This window comes from Lepidochelys kempii, chromosome 5 (genome assembly GCF_965140265.1).
Source record: "Lepidochelys kempii isolate rLepKem1 chromosome 5, rLepKem1.hap2, whole genome shotgun sequence".
Taxonomy (NCBI): Eukaryota; Metazoa; Chordata; order Testudines; family Cheloniidae; genus Lepidochelys; species Lepidochelys kempii.
In genome coordinates, this window is record NC_133260.1 from 113,586,357 (window position 1) to 113,603,404 (window position 17,048).

The 17,048-nt window shown below is 42.1% G+C and overlaps 3 protein-coding genes across 3 annotated transcripts; all 3 read right to left on the reverse strand.

Moving 5' to 3' along the window:
• Positions 1 to 576, reverse strand: LOC140912114 (interferon beta-like). The gene has a single exon (XM_073346276.1). It carries the CDS (start codon positions 574 to 576, stop codon positions 1 to 3), a length of 576 nt encoding a protein of 191 aa, XP_073202377.1.
• A 5,187-nt stretch (positions 577 to 5,763) lies between these two features.
• On the reverse strand, positions 5,764 to 6,996 carry LOC140911959 (interferon beta-like). Its single transcript, XM_073346117.1, has 2 exons — positions 6,423 to 6,996; positions 5,764 to 5,807 (listed from the first exon to the last, which is right to left on the reverse strand). Exons 1-2 carry the CDS (start codon positions 6,994 to 6,996, stop codon positions 5,764 to 5,766), a joined length of 618 nt encoding a protein of 205 aa, XP_073202218.1.
• Positions 6,997 to 14,857: 7,861 nt separating this feature from the next.
• LOC140912115 (interferon beta-like) lies at positions 14,858 to 15,433 on the reverse strand. Its single transcript, XM_073346277.1, has one exon. It carries the CDS (start codon positions 15,431 to 15,433, stop codon positions 14,858 to 14,860), a length of 576 nt encoding a protein of 191 aa, XP_073202378.1.
• Between the last annotated feature and the right edge of the window lie 1,615 nt (positions 15,434 to 17,048).

Here is a 17,048-nt window from a genome sequence, read left to right on the forward strand (position 1 = left end):
TTAGTTACTCAGCCTTCGAGTGAGTTTGTCAATCAGTACAAAACATCTGGGTATTTCCACGCGAATGATCTCCCAGGCACACAGGCTGTATTGCTTTTCTTTCAGGAAAGCATCTATCCCCTGAAAGTATTTTTTCACTCTCCGACTGGTGATCTGGAGGTCCTGACTTTCTGGGTTGGTTAAGCCCTTCTCTGTCTGTGCTCTCAAACAAGCCTCCAGCCGCTGAATTTGCTGGTAAAGGCCATTTTGGAACCTGACTATGGAAGCCCCATCCCAAGCACTTTGGGTGAGGTTTTTGCTAAAGATGTTGAAGATCTCTTGGAGGATCTCTTGAATTGCCACCTTGGCATTCTCCTTCTGGGACACTGGGAGTTGGAGGGCATCCTGGGTGGGTTTGAAAGCTGCCCTTTCATTTATGCATTGTGAGGGGAGATTTCCGCTCACTTTCTCCAGAAACTCCAAGCTCTCTTTGTTCACTTTGTTCTGCTGGAAGTGAAGCATGGTACAGAGCTGAGATGAGATTTCAGTGGAGAAGAGCAGTATGAGGCAAATGTGCAGCAAACACCTGGTGGTCATGCTGATGTCTTCCACTTCTTTTCTTTGTGTGGAACCTTGAGCCTGGAGTTTGTTGAGGGTCCTATGTAGACTGCTGTGTCTTTTCTTCATGTCTCTGACTATAAATAATTGGCTGCAGAATTTTTGTTTCATCATTTTCTGTTTTTTTTTAAAAGGTTTTTCCCTCCTGGAGGCTTCAGTCTTTTTCTTTCTGTATAATTCACTGCTTTCTAGATTCTTTTACCACGCTTCCTCCTTTTTGTATTGTTGTGAAAGTGACCAAACCCCTTTCACTTATGCTGGATCCACATACATACAGGCTTTTCATGATGCATTAATTTAAAGATCTAATATAATAAGATCATCCACACTTCAGAAGTGGTAATGAGAAGACCGCCAATTCATCAAACCCTACACTTTTCTCATTCATCACTTCCTGCATTTGACAGACAAAACTAGTTTCGGTATATTTAAAGTTTTGAGGCCTGGAGGAAGTGGGAGGAAAGGGTTGGCCTCAGGGGAGCTGGAACAGTTTGTATAGTGGGGCTGTTGAGAGCCATTGAACCAAACTGTAAACTGTGAATATGTATGAAACCACTTCAAGCCAGGGGGTATGGCAGCACCTATGTTAGGCCTCCCAAAAATAATGGTAAATTTCAACTTCAGTCATGCAACCTGAAAAGCACACTTAATATGTAGACACCAGCAAATATCGGTATCTTCCTTCTAAGAAAACACTGGAGATAGAGAGTGAGCTCTGAGAGAATGGAACCTTTTTTCAGTTTTTGTTTACTTCCAGATCTCAATGTATATACTGAAGCTGAGCAATCGATGCAGTTAGATGGTGTGAACATGTTGTCCTATTGGTCATTCTGAGTAGTTGACAGTGGTGAAAAATGGAAGGTAATTCGTAAAACAGGAGCAATTAGTTACACATACTAGAGAGGTACCCACATGGATGATTGTGATTTACAGTGGGGCCAGAAGGAGGTGATTTGTAAGAGAAGTCCTGATTTGTATTTTTAACAGGCATGTCCCTGGGTTGTAGTCATTCAAAGAATTTTTTAAAAATCAAAATCAGTGTTCACCATTTTGGCTAGTTCCTTCTCTTAACTTTTTTGTTTTCCCCTTGGCGTGGGCAGGGAAATTCTTCAGCTTTCTTTTAGCCTCTTGGTTTCCTGTGGTCACATTTCATTTTCTGGTTCTCTTCCCCTAGCACAGACTGTTGTGCTGGATTTTGCCATCGCAGCAGGAAAATGTGTTTTCATCCAAAAAGAAAACTATTTTCACTGAAATTAGAAAGGAAGAATCACCTGAATAAACCATGAAAACATTTCTGTGCATATTAATTTGGTTAGAGTCTCCCAAGGCTTCCTGCACTTTGATAAGAACTATCAGAGTCTTGCATCAGCTACATGAAAGTTTCTGAATAGTGCAGAGAAAGCAGACTTAGCAGAGCCCCCAGATTGCCATGCACTACGCTCCCTATTCTCGCATTACTTTCCATGGGTGTTGGGGATGTTTATCCCACACGAGGGTGAAGTCCAGAGAAGATGTTGAGGAGAGAGGGAAATAAGTACTGTAGTATGAATACTAGGAGAGGATAAGGTAACAAAGTAATCACAGGGTAATGCGGGGCAGGGGAGCCAAATCATCTTTTTCAATAAATCTATATGGTGACAATAATTTAAGGGTACTTGAATAGTTGTTGTTGTATGGCTGCTGAAAGCCAGTGAACAAAACTGTAAACACTGTATATAATGGAGACCATGCATTCACTTGCTAATATTTCTTGATGCTGCTCAACCCCAGCACCCCTACTTCCATCTTCCCTGCAGCAAGTAGGCAAAGAACCAGTCTATTATTTGAGAAAACTTGGTTACAAGGGCCTCAGAGCCTGCTGCAGAGGATCCATGCAGGGGTAGAGCCCTCTGCTTATGCCTCTTCCCTGTGCCACATGGAAGGGTGTGTGGGGTGAGATGAGGTGCCGTGGAGTCAGAAGCTTTTGCTCCCAGTTCCCTCTTGGGGTGTTCTCCATACAGTTATGATCCACGTGTGGGGCCTGGAACGAGCAGACGCGCATTGAGCTGGGGCAGTGCTACTACAGGTCTGGTGGGTGCATCTCTCCATGTCACCTACAGAGAGTGTCTGAGGCAACTGCAGTCTGAAGGAAGCCCTGGTTTCATGGCTGTAATGGAACCTCGCTGACAGGGACCGGAACGGGGCTCTGAGTGGTCCCAACAACTGATGCAAAAACTCAGTAGCTCTGTGTGAAAAGACCTAGTGTTCTGTGTAGAAGCCACAGGCTCATCTGCTTCTATGATGAAGGCTGGGGAGAAACCTGCTAGTATCCGCTCCTGCCTGCCAGCGGAAGGATAAAAGTGAGCTGAAGTGGGGATGTATTATTAGCATGTTCCTCCCTTTTTATCCCCCTGTGGTTGGCTTTCCCACAGGAAGGCCTGAAATCTTAGATGATACATGGCATCAAATGGCTTCTTCAATAGATGAATGGATTTTTTCCACATAGCACAGCTTATAAACAATATGATGGGATGAATGTCAGGAGGTTCCCCACTGCACTCCCTGGGCAACAAAGCAGTTAGAGTCTGAAGAGTTTGTATGGCTCCCAGGTGCTATATGACGGCCATGTTCCATCAGAGGGGCGGGGGATACGTTATGGGGGTGGTGATTTTGTAATCCTTGACTTTTTCATGCAGTCTACTTTTGCTCTCATTATTCTCAGATGATTGTGTTTTGTCAATATAACCTTTGGCTCCAACTACGTGAAGGAATGAATGAAGGGAGAAAGATTTGGGCAGGAAAGAACTTGGACAGCTGATGGCTACAGCTCTTGGAAAAAACTGCACCATAAGAAAGGAGAGGCATTTGTTTTAAGAGTTAACTCCTTGTACATGCCTCTAAACCAGCAGGTCCCAAACTGAGTTTCCTGAATCAGTGGCAGTACGTGGAGTACTGGGTGATGGTCTTCAGAGAACTGGCAGATCCCACGTTCCTTTAAAGACCGCTAACCTTATATAAATGCGTTTCTAGTACTACCTTTCTTTGTAAGCATTTGGTGTACCTGCCACACAAATGTTAGCTGATCCTGAATGGGAGGGGAAAGGATCAATTTTTGTAAGATGAGGCCCACATAATGAAATGTTTGAGAACCCCTCAGCTAAAGAGAACAGAGGGCAAAAGCTTCTGCAATGCTGCCATCTGTTGACTGTGAAGAATTTAGTCTCCTACGAGAGACACCATGGTTTTGACTGTGTTACAAAAGGGATTTAAAATGGGACATACCTTCCTGGTTTTTTTCCCAAAGGCAGGTTTCCAATCAGTGTAAATATTCACACACACTTTGTTTTTTCACCATTTGAACATTTAATGTAATGGTTGTTTGACTTCTTTAAAAACTTTTAAATAAGAAATCTCCAGATTTAGAGTGTGACTTAAATTAATGCTAGACAATGATGGGACTGACTAATAGCTCTTCAAAAATACTATCTACATACCCAAACTTGGCAACGAGATCCGGTCCAATTGATGGTTTTTGTTTTTGTTTTTTGCTTTCAGGTAATTTTTAACTTTTGGGTTTAGGGTTATTTTTAGTCATTCACAGCTCAACTGAAATTTTGATGCACTGTGATCCTTTAGCTGGTGGTTGTTGGTGCAACATGCAGTCCCTAAGCACACACGCTTGTTTTGGGAACATCCGGGGGAGAGCAAAGGGAAGCAGCAGCAGATGCTTACAAGCCTGATTCACAGGAGGGGTTGGGTATGTACAAGCTTGATAGTGTTTGTGAGCCAAGTGTACCCAAACCTGACTGGTGGAGGGGGAAAATTAGACCCACGTAAGCCTCCCTGATGGTGGTGGTGGGGGAGATACGGAGTCTGCATACATGGAAACGTGACACACACATCTCATTGGGGAGGAAGGGGACAAGCAACTTTGTACCAAGACAGCCTGAAGTCTTCCCCTTAGAATGCCTGTGTCTCCATCATCCCTTTCATTTCATCACAATGAGCTACTGCTCCAAACACTTGCAACTACAAATGTTGTGGGTGAAAATGATCTGTTAACGGGCAGAAACACAACAGCTGCAGAGTTGAGGTTGTGGTGTGTGGTCTGTTGGAGTGGTAAAACTAGTCACCCTAGCTATTTTTCTTATGGAGTCACTGCTGAATCAGGGTTTATGTTCACAATGTATTAGAGCATGTTGTCAAGTTTAACTACTTATGTCAAAGGAAAGCTCGTGTACTTAAAGTATGGCAAATGTTCACAAGTCCTTTGCTGAACTGAATCTTAAGGGAAAACAAGAGAAGATTTTTATTGGATCTCTGTTTTTTAAAAAAATCTAATTAGTACAAATCACTACTGCTGTAGGTTGCTATTTTGTAGAAATAAATATTTATTTATAAATATTAGAAAACCTCTGAAAAAATAAATAAAAGCAATACATTAATATTGTGAATAAATATAAATAGATCAACATAAAGACACTTTTACAAATCCAGTAAAATGATCTGAAAATCTTTTCACAGTGCAGGAAAAGAATATAGATTTGGACTAGTTTAAAATTTCAGAGTGCCTAATTTAAAGAGCCTGGGGCTCCAGCCGATGCAGGGACCCCAGGCCCTTTAAATCTCCACTAGAGCCCCAAGCCCCTGGGTAGCGGAGGCAGCCGAGAGCCCCTGGGGCTCTGTCGTCGATTTAAAGGGCCCGGGGCTCCACTGCGGTAGCGGCGGATGGAGCCCCAGGCCCTTTAAATCACCCCGAGCTCCGGCACACCCAGCCGCCTCTGCAGCTGGTAGCCCGGGATTTAAAGACCTGGGATTTAAAGGCTGGGCCTCTTCCGGTTGAGGCAACGCCTCTTCTGGTTGAGGCCCTACCCCCTGCTCAGGACTGTGGCATACTGGTAAGTCCTTTAAGTTACTTTCATCCCTGGATGTAGGAAATCTGGTGGAGGATCACCTGGATGGCCACTTTGGCAGTCTCTTTCTGGGTTTCTCTGGGCTATTTTCAGCAAAATCTTCTGTTTAACATTTTCTCATGTGAATAAATCAGTCTGGTAATGGCAAGGAGGACATAAATAGTGCAGTTGAAGTTTGGCAGTTTGCTTAATTCAAGATGGACTGATAGGAGTCTCGAAAGCTGCTGATTCGAGAATCAGTTTAGAGACGCAGGACTCCAGTGGAGGTGCAGTTTCATTCAGCTGTTTTCAGAGCATCATTACTGGAAGCATCACGTGCTGGAATGAAAAAGGGGACTGGTTCAAACATGGAGAGATTCAAATGCCAAATAGAGGCCATCTTTTTCTAACCAGATGTCAAATCCTAAATCCTGAGCCTTAGTGCACTTGTCATCCTGTCACAATTTGTTGTTACTAAAGCTGTTGAATTTAGCGGTAAACAAAAGAAAGAAAAGCAGAATAAGAACCCTCGGCCATCCCTATGTGCAAAATGAGCTGATGGGATAGAAGAGTGTGAACACAGACCCCCCATTTTCTGGTGTCCTAACTGGAACGTTGTCTAACGAGACAGTTGTTGAAAGGGGTCTTCTCACTGTTCTTTTCTATTTGGCATAGTTAGTTATCACGTAACAATATTTTGTCTTTAGTTAGCAGTTATGATATATTGGTATATTTTTCATATAGAATATTGTGTGTGGTAGAGAAGCACTAAATTATATGCTACTCTGAAAAGATTTGAGCATGCGTTTGAAATAGCTGTATGCATAAAATTACTATGGGAGAAAGATTGGGCCCGACGTATTAGGAGTTATAACCCTATCACCCATCTTTCACCAGCTGTTTTATTCAAATAATATTATTTGAGTTTTTCTAGGAAAAAAGAAAAGATGGTACCTTCATTTTCAAGTCTCTTGGTGAGTTTGTTGAGCATGAGGAAACATCTGGGTATTTCCACACGGATGATCTCCCAGGCACACCGGCTGTATTGCTTTTCTTTCAGGAAATCCTCTATTGTCTGGAAGAATCTCTTCAGTTTGAGGCTGGTGAGCAGGAGGGTCTCATTTCCTGGGTAGGTTACCTCCTTTTCCATCTCAGCACTCAAACACATCTCCAGTTTCTCAATCTGCTGGTGAAGTCCATTTTGGAATTCCTTTATGGAAGTCCCATTCCAGGCAGCTTGGGTGAGATTGTTGTTAAAGATATGGAAGAGCTCTTGGAGGATCTGCTGGATGGCTACCTTGGCATTCTCTTGGTGGGACAGTTGGAGCTTGAAGATATCTCTGGGCTTGAAAGCTATCCCTTCATTTAGACATTGGAAGGGAAAGTTGCCACCCATTTTCTCCAGATGCTCTAAACTCTCGCTGTTCATTCTGGTTTGTAGAACATGCAGCCTGTTACAGTCCAGACATGAAATTTCACTGGAGAAGTGCAGCATGAGGCAAAATTGCAGCAAACTCCTGCTGATCATGATGATGTCTTAGATTTCCTGTTTTTGTGTAGAACTTGAGCAACTGGTGTCTGTTCAAGGTGTTCTGTAAACTTTTGTGTTTTCGACCCCTGTCTCTGAATTTAAGCATTCTGTCGGAAAAGATTTTTCTTTCATCACTTTCTACTTTTCAGGGTTTTTTCAGCTTGAGGTTTTTACTTTTGGTTTCCTTCTTTTTAGTTAGTGGAAGAGAACAAGTCATTCGAAGAACCAAATCCCAGTTGGTAACTACTTTAATCTTACTGAACCCCAACATTTCTTTCCTTCGGTCCTCCCTGCCCTCTTAGATAACGAAAATGTAAAGAGTAAGAAGAATACTATGATGATGAACAGTGTCGTCCAGTTACAGGTTAGAGTAGGGACCTGTCTGTTTGCTCCCAAGTTCCTGTAGTTAGCACTGCTCGGCAGGTCTGAATGTCTGTCACATCAGCAAGACTATCCATGCTTTTAAGTGATAACAGTGAATTTTGGCAGATGGGGGGAACTACTGCAGAGCTTCTTTTTGCTAGACTCTGCAAATAACAGCAGTGAAGTGATGTGTAAATCTGCTGTTCCTTCACTTTGCCAGCAGGTGGCAAACTTTCCCTTTCTGGTGTGGCACTCAAAATCAGAAAAGCCTGCTATGCTCTGGCTGTCTCATTCCTTCCTTCCAGCCTTTGAGAGGGAGTAATACTATAGGGACCTCTTAATATTTGATAAGCCTGAAAAGAATTCCTGTGGGAGATTGGGGCCAGAGAAGTCTCTATTAATCTCTCGCAATTTCCTGGCCATTTGAAATATGAGAGATGAAAAGCCATGTGTGTAGGCCAATACCAGAGGATGGACAGAGAGCACTGAGAAACTGTGAGGTTTACTTAAGAACCTGATACCAGTTGTGAAAAGCCCAAGGAACAGGTACAGTTGAAGGGTGTGAACATGCTGTCTTCTCGGGCAGTTCTGAGTAGTTCCCAGTGATGTAGTGTAGTGACATGGAAGGGAGTTGTCCAAAAAGATTGTAAAAAGAAAAGGAGTACTTGTGGCACCTCAGAGACGAACCAATTTAGTCTCTAAGGTGCCACAAGTACTCCTTTTCCTTTTGCGAATACAGACTAACATGGCTGTTACTCTGAAACCTGTCAAAAAGATTGTGTGGCTGGTAAAAAATATGCTAGAGCGACTGACATAAATGAATGTCACTTTCAAATGTGTTTGCCTTTTCACCATTCAAGCTTTATTCTTTTTTCAATGTGCATTTCACTGAGCTTGGACATTGAAATTCAAGTGGTCTGATGAGTGAAGTTTGCAGCCTTCTTTCTGTAGCAAGTTTCACTTTCTGTTTTTCATACCATAGCACTAGGCTGTCACGTTGGAGTTTCCATCAGTGAAGGGGAATGGTTTTCAACCCAAAAATTGAAAAGGAATGTTTTCATATTAATTTTAAAGAAGGAAAAGAAGAAAACATGACCATATTTCTGTCCGTGTCACTTCTTTTACATCTCGCTCTCCCATCACCTCGAGCACTTTTTAAAATCATAATCTAGAGTTTTGCCTAAACGATTCGGAAATGTCACTTTCAAAAATGCAGTTTATTGTACATAAGTATACCATATAAGGGACCCAATCATACCAGAGGTGCTGCACCCCAATCTTGCATTTACTCCACTGGGAGTTCTGCGTGTGCATTTCCTGGCAAGTTGAAGCTTCAGGAGATAATAGTTATGTGAAGGAGAGGAATTAAATAATCTGAATTTAAGCTTTTCCTGTTAAATTAAGAAAGCTATGGGAGGAAAGACACATAGTCTTTCAGCATATTTTCATCAGTAATGAGCCTGTTTTCTGGGAAAGGTTAGATGGAGACTGAGCTGGTTGAAATATTTGCTAGAATTTGATGAAATCCTGTCCATTTAAATTTCAGTGAAAATAGCAGGAAATTTTATTCGAATTATTTTTTTCTGTGTCAGCCAGCTTAATTTGAATATGAAATAAGAGGTTAGTGTAGCCCCTTTTCCTATTTGCAAATAATCTGCAAAGAAATTCAGAATTTGCCAATGTATTTATTTTAAAAGATTTGACAAATGATTTATACACATTCCACTCTGATTGCTCAGGACCTTGTCACCACATCTTTTCCCTTTGCTGTTCATAATTTGCTGCTTGTTCTGTGTGATGGTTCACCTGAGTCAATGCTATTGTGTCTGTTCCTGGGATGGTTGCCTTCTAATTCAAAACTGCTTTCCAGGTGGCTGCATGAACTTCTGTGGAAAAAATTCTCTTTAAAATATGTATTTATATGAGTGTTTCTTATACTTTCTGACTCCAGAGATATTCTTTTCCAACAAAAACTCACACGTACAAATATTTCAGAAAATGTTTACAAAGGGCCAAACATTTTTCATAAATGTTGAATCAGTCTCAAATATTCAGGCTGTGGCTGAAGTATGTGGTTGGCGGTGCTGCTGTTGACTGATAGCTCTTCAGAACTGCTATCCACCTACACCAAACTTGGTAGAGAGGAGGATCCTCACTAGATCTGATGCCACCGGCAGGTTGATTACTATAATTTTAAATGTTGGGTTTAGGTAATTTTTAGGCATTGTTGATGTTATAACTGAAAGTTTAATCCATTCTGTGCACCAAACTGGTTGTTGGTGGCAAGGAGCACACACGCCTGATTTGGAGGGAGTGGAGGGGCGGCACCAGCTGGTCAGAAAACTGGGGGATAGAATTGCTGACTTGAGTGTACACAAGCCTGATTCATATGGCTTGGTTTGTTTGTGTGTGTGTGTGTGTGTGTGTCAGGCGGAGGCCGGGGGAAAGGGGAGGAGTCTCTGTAAGACTTATTACTTTTAAAGTGATATTATGAAGTTGTTGTCATGAAATTTCCTCATCATAGGAAACCTCTTTCTATGTGTATCCATCCGGTTGGACAGGACCTCCAGAAGGTACTCACTAGGCTGAGGACAATGGGGACACTTAACTTTAAGACTGTGTTTCCGAGTTGGGAAACCAGTTTGGCGAAGTTGGTGTTAAGGAGAATGGGGGTTAGGAGTGGAAAGTTACTGAAGGTCAACAAAGAGCCAGATGACAAAACCAAAAGGTTCTAAAAGAAATCCCAGGGGGAAGACCCACAGGACATTTGGGCAAGAGGAATGAAGGGGATGAACTGGCCAAGGCCAGGTTATGTGAGCTGGAGGAGAATGCTCTGTTTTTGTGCATATAAGTGATGCATTGCAACAGAAGGATGTTGGATGACCCCAAGTGATTCTGATACAGGCTCATTGAATGGCCTGGTGTGTTGAGGAAACTGAGGCAGGGAATTGCAGATAGGGTTTACAATTTTTGTTCCATTTTCTGTATTTCCGAGTGATTAATTAAAGAGCAATAGTGTGTTAGAATCCTGTGCAAAGTGTCTCCGTATTGTAATCTAAACGTATTACACGGCCCCTGGAAGAGGTAAACACCTCTGGGTATATTTCTGGGAGAGGACATGTTAAAGCACATTCTGAGCTTCAAAGACTTCCCAGTTGACATGTTGGATGAGCCCCCCCTTGTAACGCCGACAGGCTGAAGTTGTCAGCAGGCAGGATTGAACCTTGGACATTTGAACCTTGGTGCATGAGCCTTGACTGTGTGAACATGTGATAATGCCTCTTAAGCCAGGGTTGTAGCAGACTCCTCAATCTCTAAATGGTTCAGGTGCCAGAAGAGAGTGACAGAGCACCACACCATCCAGGCACGGGTTGTATATTTCCTCTCGCTGAGGAAGCCCAAGCCAAGCTTCAGAGACTTCCCAGCTGATATCCCAGCTAGGGTGACCAGACAACAAGTGTGAAAAATCGGGGCAGGGGTTGAGGGGTTATAGGCACTTAGAAATGACAAAGCTCCAAATATGGGGACTGTCCCGATAAATAAAAATTTAATGTGTAAAATAAGGGGCCAGGTATGAAATATCATCAGTATCATACCTAGAAACTACTCATTTGAAACCCCAGATATCTACGTAGATCAGGAAATGTCTAGAATGACGCAATTAGCTTTCTCTCTCTCTCTCTCTCTCTTTTTAATATTTACCTTTTTTAAGAACAGGGTTGTAATTTTGATTTCTTACGACGTTTGTGCACATGGTTTTTACTTAGCTGGTGGCAACAGCTGATTTCTATTTTTTTTCCTTTTCCTTTCTCAGCTCTTCCCTGGAGGTGGGAGTGAAATTATAGTGATAAACCTGCTGGTGGCATCAGATCTAGTGAGGCTCCACCTCTCCAGCAAGTTTTGTGTAGGTGGATCATGGTTCTGAAAATACTCTTTGGCACTGAAAGGACTGGGGCAGGGAATCTAATGGGACCAGAGCTGAGACAGATGCTGCAGATCTGTGTCTGGAGAGACCTTTTTGATCAGTGCAGAAACCATAGACTCTGCTGAGTGTGGAGATGGAATGACAGCCACTTCCATGAGGAAGGCTGGGGTCCAACCTGCTCCTCCTCCTCCCTGCCCACCATTGGAAGGATGTGGGAGAACTTCAGTGGAGGATATTTACACAGTTTTCCTCTCTTTTAAGAAATGCGAGCTGGCATTCCCCACAGGCATTGGCTGCTCCTTATGATACAGGTGATATTGTCAAAGAGCTCAACTGAATTCTCCACTCAGCATGGCCCCTTTTTTAATTCAAGGTCTGCTGGCATGAGTGGGAATAGTTTCTCTCTGGCACAGTATAGGTTTGGGGCAGTTAGACTTTTTCCGAAGAATTCAGTATTGTTCCTGGATAGTAACTGACTGATGTATTCCCCCTGTCATAAGTATAAAGGAAAGGGTAACACCTTTCTGTATACAGAACTATAAAATCCCTCCTGGCCAGAGGCAAAACCCTTTCACCTGTAAAGGGTTAAGAAGCTAGGATAACCTTGCTGGCACCTGACCAAAATGACCAAGGAGGAGATAAGTTACTTTCAAAGCTGGAGTGGGGGGGGGAACAAAGGGTCTGTCTGTCTGTCTGTCTGTGTGATGCTTTTGCCGGGAACAGATCAGGAATGCTCTTCAGAACTCCTGTAAAAAGTTAGGAAGCAATCTAGCTAGAAATGCATTAGATTTCCTTTTGTTTAAATGGCTGGTAAATAAGCTGTGCTGAATGGAATGTATATTTTTGTAACTTAAGGTTTTGCCTAGAGGGATTGTCTGTGTTTTGAATCTGATGACCCCGTAAGGTATTTACCATCCTGATTTTACAGAGGTGATTCTTTTACTGTTTCTTTCATTAAAATTCTTCTTTTAAGATCCTGATTGCTTTTTCATTGTTCTTAAGATCCAAGGGTTTGGGTCTGTGTTCACCTATGCAAATTGGTGAGGATTTTTATCAAGCCTTCCCCAGGAAAGCAGGTATAGGGCTTGGGGGGATATTTTGGGGGGAAGACCTCTCCAAGTGGGCTCTTTCCCTGTTTGTACCTTGAGGAAGTTTTTAACCTAAGCTGGTAAGAATAAGCTTAGGGGGGTCTTTCATGCAGGTCCCCACATCTGTACCCTAGAGTTCAGAGTGGAGAAGGGCTGCATTTTAGAGGTGACAGAGAAGCTTTGATAATCCTCATTCGATTGCCCTATTCCCGCTCTCATTACTCACATGTAATTTTGTTTGTGGTGTGCACTCAAGAATGAATTTTGTCTGTGCTGTGCTCACACAAAAATGATGGAACCGAATGTGTGTGGGGGACACACAAATGATGAGCATTCATGGAAGCCCACACTTAATGGGCGGGCTGGTGCTTGTAAATGTATTGTGGGTAGGTGGCATGTGAAGGCACACAAACGTGATTGATGGAGTTATGAGCAAGCTAATTAAATGGTAGCTTAACTGGTGTGTGTTTGAAGGTGTATACTGTCTTGATTGGTGCCCTCTTCTCCCCCCGGGACCCGCCCCCCAGCAATAGTTTGGCCTCTTCCAGGACATCTACTCCACCAAACATCCACAACAAGAAGTTATCTGCTCGGGGAAAACAACCAAGGAAAAAGTAGCAGAGGAAAAAGAGGCAGAGATCAGGTGTGGTGCATGGTTTGTTATCGTGGAAAGATTAATTATCACTCCATAGCTCCTTTTTTCCTATGGAAGTACAGTGAACTTGCACACTGATTCATCCGTGTATCTAAGTATGTTCCCAGCTGGAAGCATGAACACCAGTAGGATGGGTCACATACTAGAAGTCACGTGCATAAATACTTTCTGGACTTGGGGTTTTAAGGCTGAACAATAATAGAGTGTTTGGTTGGATTTTTTTTTAACCAAATCATTACCACTCTGTTGCCATTTTGTATAAGAAAATAATTTATTTCAATTATTCTACGATAAAATATCATTAAGCGCAATAAATAATAGACTGATATAAATATCCTGTTACAAATATCATAAAATGATCTGAAACTATTTCCACAATGCACAAATAGAATAAATAGTAGCAACAGCTTTTAGAATTCCACTGCATCTCATTGTAAATCATGTCTAAAATGTTCATTGATTTCAGTTAGTCCTTCTAAACAGGTTGGTATTTTTAATTTCTAAACTTCTTTGTGACTTTGTCCTGTAGTTGAAAACTGCATAATTCCACTTGGATTCTCTTGCCAGCGCTGATGCTGAACTGCTTGTCTGCTAGAGGAAAGAACTGGTATCTCTTCACCTTCATCCTGGTGAGCTGAAGGTCCGTCCTTCCGTCCTGGTAAGAGAGTCCCGCTTTCCATCATTGCAACCAAACCTGTCTCCAGATGCCCCGCTGGCTGATGAGTCTATGTTGGAATCTCTGACTGGAACTCCCGCCTCAGGGAGCTTGTTTGGAAGCTGTTCCAGTTCATATGTGTTATGCTGTTATACTGTGGTTATACTGCATGTTACAGTTCAGAGGTGAGATTGGATCAGAGAAGACATCATAGAAATATAGTGCAAACACACAATGTCAACAATGTTTAAGGTCCAACCCTTTCTTTTAAAATTCTTAATTGTCTTGTAACTTTTTTGCATCGATATCCTTCATTTTGCATTTTAAACCTGAGTAAATGAACAGAATATTATCACATGAAATGAAATTTGTGCAGTTGGAATTTCATGAGAGTGAATGTACGGCATAAGACATCAAGCATTATGGAGTGTTAGATGTCACTGTGGGAAGAATCTGCAGAGAGGAGGATTTCCACTGCATCCGTCTGTCTTCTCCTCAGTAGTTGCAGCATCCGGAGCTGAAATGAAATTGGAAACAGTTGAAACACAAAGGGAAAAAGTATAATTTTCACTGAATTGATCTCAAGAAATTAAATGACAATATCTTTTCCACACATAAGCTCGCAAGTCTTTTAGTATGTTCATATTTTTTTAGAAAGTCTCTAGGAAGCTTCTCAAACCTTGGAATACTAGAAATAGTTCTCATGAGGACAAATTAATTAATAGCCATGCTGATAATTGTAGAAACACACTATGTATGTCGAAGTCAGAGTGCTTTCGTCATCAGATAATGATACTTTCTTCCCTCGCATACCACAAAGTGCTGGTGAGGTGCCGAAGGATTCCACATATGTGTACTTTGTTGCATGGTCTGCCAATTCCCTACTGCACAACAGTACTGATATGTGAGAGATTATGAAGATGTGCAAAAATAAACAATAGAAGAAACACCAAAAAGTAAATCCATGTCACTGAAAATCCGTTTCCAGGACAGGACAGGAAGAGCCTAAAGCTGCTGCCATGGAAATCAGTTGCGATTTGGCCACTGATCCTATAAAAGAAGAATCAGGCCCTATATAAGCAGAGTTATAAAATATCCGTTATCTTTGTTCAGCTGTATAAATTACCTTAATGTGAATTCATTTACTCCAGGGAAAAGTTTTGTACTGTACCTTAGTTACTCAGCCTTCGAGTGAGTTTGTCAATCAGTTCAAAACATCTGGGTATTTCCACGCGAATGATCTCCCAGGCACACAGGCTGTATTGCTTTTCTTTCAGGAAAGCATCTATCCCCTGAAAGTATTTTTTCACTCTCCGACTGGTGATCTGGAGGTCCTGACTTTCTGGGTTGGTTAAGCCCTTCTCTGTCTGTGCTCTCAAACAAGCCTCCAGCCGCTGAATTTGCTGGTAAAGGCCATTTTGGAACCTGACTATGGAAGCCCCATCCCAAGCACTTTGGGTGAGGTTTTTGCTAAAGATGTTGAAGATCTCTTGGAGGATCTCTTGAATTGCCACCTTGGCATTCTCCTTCTGGGACACTGGGAGTTGGAGGGCATCCTGGGTGGGTTTGAAAGCTGCCCTTTCATTTATGCATTGTGAGGGGAGATTTCCGCTCACTTTCTCCAGAAGCTCCAAGCTCTCTTTGTTCACTTTGTTCTGCTGGAAGTGAAGCATGGTACAGAGCTGAGATGAGATTTCAGTGGAGAAGAGCAGTATGAGGCAAATGTGCAGCAAACACCTGGTGGTCATGCTGATGTCTTCCACTTCTTTTCTTTGTGTGGAACCTTGAGCCTGGAGTTTGTTGAGGGTCCTATGTAGACTGCTGTGTCTTTCCTTCATGTCTCTGACTTTAAATAATTGGCTGCAGAATTTTTGTTTCATCATTTTCTGTTTTTTTTTAAAAGGTTTTTCCCTCCTGGAGGCTTCAGTCTTTTTCTTTCTGTATAATTCACTGCTTTCTAGATTCTTTTACCACGCTTCCTCCTTTTTGTATTGTTGTGAAAGTGACCAAACCCCTTTCACTTATGCTGGATCCACATACATACAGGCTTTTCATGATGCATTAATTTAAAGATCTAATATAATAAGATCATCCACACTTCAGAAGTGGTAATGAGAAGACCGCCAATTCATCAAACCCTACACTTTTCTCATTCATCACTTCCTGCATTTGACAGACAAAACTAGTTTAGGTATATTTAAAGTTTTGAGGCCTGGAGGAAGTGGGAGGAAAGGGTTGGCCTCAGGGGAGCTGGAACAGTTTGTATAGTGGGGCTGTTGAGAGCCATTGAACCAAACTGTAAACTGTGAATATGTATGAAACCACTTCAAGCCAGGGGGTATGGCAGCACCTATGTTAGGCCTCCCAAAAATAATGGTAAATTTCAACTTCAGTCATGCAACCTGAAAAGCACACTTAATATGTAGACACCAGCAAATATCGGTATCTTCCTTCTAGGAAAACACTGGAGATAGAGAGTGAGCTCTGAGAGAATGGAACCTTTTTTCAGTTTTTGTTTACTTCCAGATCTCAATGTATATACTGAAGCTGAGCAATCGATGCAGTTAGATGGTGTGAACATGTTGTCCTATTGGTCACTCTGAGTAGTTGACAGTGGTGAAAAATGGAAGGTAATTCGTAAAACAGGATGAGCAATTAGTTACACATACTAGAGAGGTACCCACATGGATGATTGTGATTTACAGTGGGGCCAGAAGGAGGTGATTTGTAAGAGAAGTCCTGATTTGTATTTTTAACAGGCATGTCCCTGGGTTGTAGTCATTCAAAGAATTTTTTAAAAATCAAAATCAGTGTTCACCATTTTGGCTAGTTCCTTCTCTTAACTTTTTTGTTTTCCCCTTGGCGTGGGCAGGGAAATTCTTCAGCTTTGATTTAGCCTCTTTGTTTCCTGTGGTCACATTTCATTTTCTGGTTCTCTTCCCCTAGCACAGACTGTTGTGCTGGTTTTTGCCATCGCGGCAGGAAAATGTGTTTTCATCCAAAAAGAAAACTATTTTCACTGAAATTAGAAAGGAAGAATCACCTGAATAAACCATGAAAACATTTCTGTGCATATTAATTTGGTTAGAGTCTCCCAAGGCTTCCTGCACTTTGATAAGAACTATCAGAGTCTTGCATCAGCTACATGAAAGTTTCTGAATAGTGCAGAGAAAGCAGACTTAGCAGAGCCCCCAGATTGCCATGCACTACGCTCCCTATTCTCGCATTACTTTCCATGGGTGTTGGGGATGTTTATCCCACACGAGGGTGAGTCCAGAGAAGATGTTGAGGAGAGAGGGAAATAAGTACTGTAGTATGAATACTAGGAGAGGATAAGGTAACAAAGTAATCACAGGGTAATGC

What these genes read in the sequence shown, in the direction of transcription:
- LOC140911959 (XM_073346117.1), bottom strand. Translation starts at nt 6,996, where the DNA reads ATGATCAGCAGGAGTTTGCTGCAATTTTGCCTCATGCTGCACTTCTCC. An exon ending in CAAGAGACTTGAAAATGAAG is followed by an intron (nt 5,808 to 6,422) that starts GTACCATCTTTT and finishes TTTTCATTCCAG; the next exon opens with CACGTGATGCTTCCAGTAAT.
- LOC140912115 (XM_073346277.1), bottom strand. Translation starts at nt 15,433, where the DNA reads ATGACCACCAGGTGTTTGCTGCACATTTGCCTCATACTGCTCTTCTCC.
- LOC140912114 (XM_073346276.1), bottom strand. Translation starts at nt 576, where the DNA reads ATGACCACCAGGTGTTTGCTGCACATTTGCCTCATACTGCTCTTCTCC.